Below are 6000 nucleotides of genomic sequence, written 5' to 3' on the forward strand. Positions count from 1 at the left end.
GCTATTTTTATTATTGCAAAATGTCACATATAAAGGAGATTTTATTTTTCTTAGCTTATTTTAGAATCCTTTTATTGGAAAAAGTTTATATTTAAAGAAAGTACTGAATTTTTGCTTTTCTATAGGTCACTTTTTTCAGCCCTATTTCAAAACCTTCTAATTGACGATTTTTATTATTGCTAAAAGTCAAATTTGAAGAAAGATTTGTTTTTTTTTCTTTTTTGGTTGGTTTTCTAAGCCTTATTTCTAGAGCATATAAATGTACAATTTTTTTTTTTTTTTTTGTTTCAAAAAGTCAATTTTGAAGAAGTCTAGTTTATCAAATTTTTTGAACCATAATTTAGGCTACAAAATATGGTATTAGTACTATTCTGGAGAGGTTTTTCGTTAAAAATAAAATCTTCTATGGAAGCCTAGATATTTGAAGGAAATCATTTTTAACGACGTTTTTCGATCTTACAGGTAAGGAATTTTCAAAAAATCCATCAGCAAAACGCACTTTGGAAGTTTCGGAAATCGATGACCCCTCCACCGGTATTTCCTTCACCTCTTTCCTTCCGAAAAAGGCCAAAGTTGTTTTAGACATTTTATCTTTTCGATCTTACAGGGAAAGAATTTTCAAAAACTTCAGCAACAAAACGGACTGAGGAAGTTTTGGATATAGACGAAGCAAATGGCATCTCCTCTGCCTCTTTCCCTGCCAAAAAGGCCAAAGTTGTTATAGACGTTATATCTATTGATGATTCTGATAGTGACGATGCTGGTGGTGAACTTTCACGTTTTGAAAAAGAGGATCTTAAGTTAAAGGAAACTGTGGAATCCCTTAAAAGGAATCTGTGTCCGAGTAGCCCGTCCTTGAGTGTTATATCGGTTTCATCTTCGGATACAACAGCTCCTACTTGTCGATCTTCTCCTGAAATAATAGATCTTGATTAAACCAGTACTCAATTGTTTCCTTAATTCTGTTTTAATTGTTTTTTATCTTTCTTCTCTTTCGTCTGTATTCTAAAGTTTATTCAGTTCCTCTGCATCTCTTATCAAGAAAGCAAACATCAGTAATGTTGGTGTATTCATATTTTCAAGAGTAACATACATAATAAATAAATATAAAAACATAAATAAGTGACAAATGATTCTAAATAAAGTAACACCAGTAAAACTAAGCATGATTCAACCTATTCTGGATATATTTACTCAGAGGGAAAAACTCAAACAGAAACTAGAAAATGATGAATAATATTTATAAAGGTGCCATTTGAGTGACATCTTCAGGCAAAATATTTAAAAGAATATGACTCTTATTTACAAATCTAATTGGAAAGAGTGAGAATTTGTAGTGTGATATGTAATCTTCCCCCCCCCTCTCGCTCTGAAATCTCAAGATTTTGTCAATTTTTTTGTATTTTCCTATACTGCTCAAATATTTTACTTGTTATTTGTGAGTATTTCTAAAACTCACTCCCACCCTCCCACATTGAAATGAATTGATGTGAGTGTGTCCAACAAAACTCAAAAGCAAAGCCCTGGAGCCTTATTCTTTTTCTGTATTTTTAACCCTATGGAATTGTTGCTCTTGATTATGATATACTGACAATAATGGTAACTTATTGACTTGTATTTCACTTTCTGTTCCTACTTCCAGTCTTTCTTGGGAACGAGTTCTCGTTTTTCTTCTTTTTGTTTACAAGGAGGAGGTTGGAAGTTATTTCGTGTTTGACAGTGCTTACAGTCAGACTTTTGAAAATCCCGGATATTTAATCTTTTATGGAGAGGCTGAGGAGAGAGAGATTCAAGAAGCTAGTGTATTGCAAGGGTAATCGATACACCCTTGTGTTGAAACTTGATTTTATAGAAGAAGACCACTATGTAAAGTTTAGCTATGTGAAAGATGTGAAACATGTAATTCTTTATGTGAAACGAAACATATATTTGAATAGGAAAAGTGAAAACAGCAGTAAAATTTTCCTGGAAGGATGGGACATGGACTGTCTTTGAAGTGTAATAACGTAATATTTAGCTCATTTCAAAAGTGTTTTATTGAAAATTTAGATTTGAAGATAGTTTTTAACTTCAATCGAATGTGTCCCTGTAAGCATCTAGGAATCATGAAAAGTTGCCGCAAGATAAACTTCTTTTGTGGCCCAGTTTGGAGCTCCCTTTTAGTCATTTTGGTCACCTTTAGAATTCCCTTGGGGTTCTCTTAGTATCCCTTTTTATTGCCTGTGATGACTTTTAGGGCTTGCCGACCTGTCATGAACCATAGAGTTAAGAATAAGGTAGAAGGACAATTGGATAAGGTAGTATGACACTTGATTTCGTCATTTCTGACACCAGAAGATTTTGGCGATTGATACTAATTCAGTTTTAAAACGTGGTGTTTCACGACGAAATCTTGCCTGACGGTTCACTCTTATGAAAAAGCGAGAATTTGTCGTTTATGTAAATTTAGCGTCCTAGCCCTTTTTAGAATTGTTTGATTCATTTGTTTGTTAGTGCAAGTCAGGCATGGTTCCAGAGTTATGGTTTAGGGGGAGGGGTTCTGAATTTTGAACATTATTAAAGGTTTTTAAATTCAAGGTGACATTTTCCTGGAACCCTGCCTTGGTATAATGCCACGAATTAAAATTAATTCCATTGAGAAGGAGAGGGAGATCTGATCTCATAACATTTTAGTTTTGGTATAAAAATTCATATTATTGGACATTTTAGTTTGTTCACCATCAAATTGGCCTGGTGGTGACTGGCTCTAGGACATATTACAAACGGCTAATCTTTAGGGGTATATGCGGGCAGATCTGATCCTTAGTGCAAGTGGGTTTCAGTGCCCTTTCAATTATAGGGTAAAAAAAAAATGCATGGTAAGCTGGGGATGTTTCTAAGAGGCTTTGAACCTTCTTTTTTCGTTAGTTTTCTTGCGAAACAAAAAGAGATTTTGGGAGAAACCTTTGGTTTTCGAATAAATGGAAGAAAGTAATATTGGCAAACGGCATCTTGAAGTTGAGTGACGGAGCACTCCATGTTTATTTTCTTATACAGACAAGACTTCATCTCTTAAATTATCTTTTGTTGCTTAAAACGGCAAACCCTCTTAGATTTAACCTCGTTTCAAGACTTATTTACTTCCAAAATCTAAGGTCAAAATTTGGTGTAAATTTCAGCATTGTATCTGCAATTCCTGTAGAATTTTTCAGTGCTGTGATGAGTAAAACATGTCGTTTGACTGAGCCTATTATCTCGAATTCCACTGCTTTATAATTCTTATATAAATAGAGTTGAAGTGGTTCAAATGCAGTACTTTTCAAACCATGTACTAAAAAGTTATGGGCAGAATGCTTTGTTAATTGAAAGAGCTTTTTGTATGATTTTTTTTATGTTATTGACATCTCTAATTAGTTAATGTTTCTTGTATTGAAAGTTCAAATAAATGGATTTTGCTTTTTCTCCTTTACTTTGTATTTTTACATGCTCTTTGACTATGCCCAGCCAAGCCTTAGGCAGTGATTTCAATTGGAGAGGGGTTTTAAGGCATAGTTGACTATCCGTTCTCAGTTAAAACTATTTTCATTGGCCAAAGCCCAAACTTTATAGTCAAATCTATCAGATCTATTAGATTTTTCTATCAAAGCCAAATCATAGGCTGCGCGATAGCGCTGCCTAAGTAAAAAACGATGTGGGCACAATGTATTATTTATTTTTCTCTTTTCTCCATACCAGGGCACTTCGTATCGAAGGAGTTGTTGTAGAAACTTTGAAAAGGGCTCATTGGATTGGAAATTGGACTAGCTAGTGCGCTTTTTAATAGTCAAAAGTGATTGGAGGGCAAATACCCCCCCCCCCCACGCCCATCAGTCCCCCAAACCAATCCAACAAAAATTTTGAGATAGCCATTTTGTTCATTGTATATGATTTCCAGATAGAAAATATGTTTTTGAGGAGGATACTCCCCCACATTCCTCGGGGAAAGGGCTTTAAGTTATGCATCGGGGGCATATATGGTTTTTATCGAACGTGTTTTCGTGGAAACTTCAAAAAAGGTTCATTCAATTGAAAATTCAAAGGTCTAGTGCCCTTTTTAATAGTCGAAAGTGATTGGAACGCAACTACCCCCCCCCCCCACGCCCATCTTGTCCCCAAACACATCCAGTCAAAATTTTGAGATAGCCATTTTGTTCAGCGTAGTTGATTTCCTGATAGAAAATATGTTTTTGAGGAGGAAACTCCCCTACAACCCTCGGGGTAAGGGTTTCAAGTTATGCCCTGGGGGTATATAAGGTTTTTATAGAAGGTGTTGTTGTAAAAACTCCGAAAACAGCTCAGTAAAGAACGATGTTGCCACAATGTATTATTTTTTTCTCCATACCCGGGCACTTCGTATCGAAGGAGTTGTCATAGAAACTTCGAAAAGGGCTCATTCGATTGGAAATTGGGGTGGCTAGTGCCCTTTCTAATAGTCGAAAGTGATTGGAGCGCAAATAGCCCCCCCCCCCACGCCCACCTTTTCCCGAAACACATCCAATCAAAATTTTTAGATAGGCATTTTGTTCAACGTCATTGAAAGTTTTGGAAATTAGGTCTCTGACGATGACAATCCCCCCCCCCCACCCCACATCCCTCGGGGCAAGGATTGTAAGTTATGCCCTGGGGGCATATAAGATTCTTATAGAAAGTATTGTCGTAGAAACTTCAAAAGGACTCATTTGATTGGAAATTGAAAGGGCTAGTGCCATTTTTAATAGTTGAAAGTGATTGGATAGTGACTATCGCCCCTCTCACGCCCACCATTTCCCCAAAAACATCCAATCAAAACTTTGAGATAGCCATTTTGTTTAACGTAGTTGAAAATTCTGGAAATTGGGTCTTAGAGGATGACAACCACCCTAACAGCCCTTAGGGTAAGGGTTGTAATTTATTACAACCATAGGGTCGGGTGTCTGGTCGTATCTTGTACAGTAAACTCCAAAAGGTTAGTTTTTTGCTGTTTTTTTCTTTTCTTTTTTGTTTAGCATTGAGAATGACGTATCGGAGGTCCTTGTCGAAATATTTGCTTGGTTTTCGTCTTCATGTTTTCGCCATTGGCTGACAAAATCCTCGTTTTCTCACCCTTTTTTGGTTTTATTTTTCATTTGTTATTTCCTTTCCTCTCTTAACTTCATATGTTGTAATTTATGCCCTAGGAGCATATAAGGTGTTTATAGAAAGCGTTGTCGTTTCAAAAAGTGCTCATTCGATTGGAAATCGAAAGGCCTTGTGCCCTTTTTAATAGTCGAAAGTGATTGGAAGGCTTGATATTTTTATAGTAAAGATAGCTGTGGGTATAATGTATTATTTTTTGTTGTTGTTGTTTAGACCAGGGCACTTCGTATCGAGGGAGTTGTCGTGGGAACTTCGAAAGGGGCTCATTTGATTGAAAATAGAAAGGGCTGATGCCCTTTTTAATAGTCAAAAGTGATTGGAGGACAACTAATCCCTCTCCTACGCCCACCCTCCCATTTGCCCATTATGTTTAAAAACTAAATGTTGCCTTATGATTAAATCAAAATGCACTGTGTTACCCAATAAAGCATCTCAGCAGTATTCCAAGAACGACTGAGGGTATTATGTTCAGACTTTCGGGGCTACTTCTGCTCTTAAAATTTAACCAAATCAAAACAGTGCAAGTGCATTCAAGCTGTCAAAGAAAGTAAACAGATTTTTTTCCGAATGATATCAAGTTTTCCATTTCAGGTCAACTAGAGGAGGTATGAAACTAAATTAAACACTACTTTTTGTGTCCAGATTTTTAAAAGGGTGTATCCTGTTAAAAATTGCTGAAAATTTTTCTCTGGCATTCAAATAGTAGCCCAAACTATAGTCTTAAAAAAAAGAAAAGATTTAAAGCATTATTTTCTTTTCCCCTGAAATGGCTATGACAATATAAAACAAACAGAAATTAATTAAAAAAAAATTTTCCACAAAGTAAGAATTTCAAAGAAAAGTAAAGAACTCCATTAAACAAAAAAT

At 35.6% G+C, this 6000-nt stretch overlaps 1 protein-coding gene across 3 annotated transcripts in view; it reads left to right on the forward strand.

The window, feature by feature from the left end:
- LOC148946274 (E3 SUMO-protein ligase PIAS1-like) overlaps positions 1-3442 on the forward strand; it is a 506129-nt gene extending 502687 nt beyond the window's left edge. For 2 of the 3 annotated variants that reach the window (XM_089098339.1, XM_089098340.1), the window contains exon 4: positions 608-3442. In XM_089098339.1, the coding sequence (XP_088954465.1) occupies positions 608-936 (329 nt within the window). In that variant the 3' untranslated portion in view covers positions 937-3442. Of the gene's footprint in view, positions 1-462 lie in introns of all 3 variants that reach the window. The other variant, XM_089098341.1, reaches the window with a different exon arrangement.
- The last annotated feature ends 2558 nt before the right edge of the window (positions 3443-6000 follow it).

This window comes from Artemia sp. Qi Xiang Cuo, chromosome 12 (genome assembly GCF_049724085.1).
Source record: "Artemia sp. Qi Xiang Cuo chromosome 12, ASM4972408v1, whole genome shotgun sequence".
Lineage (NCBI taxonomy): Eukaryota > Metazoa > Arthropoda > Branchiopoda > Anostraca > Artemiidae > Artemia > Artemia sp. Qi Xiang Cuo.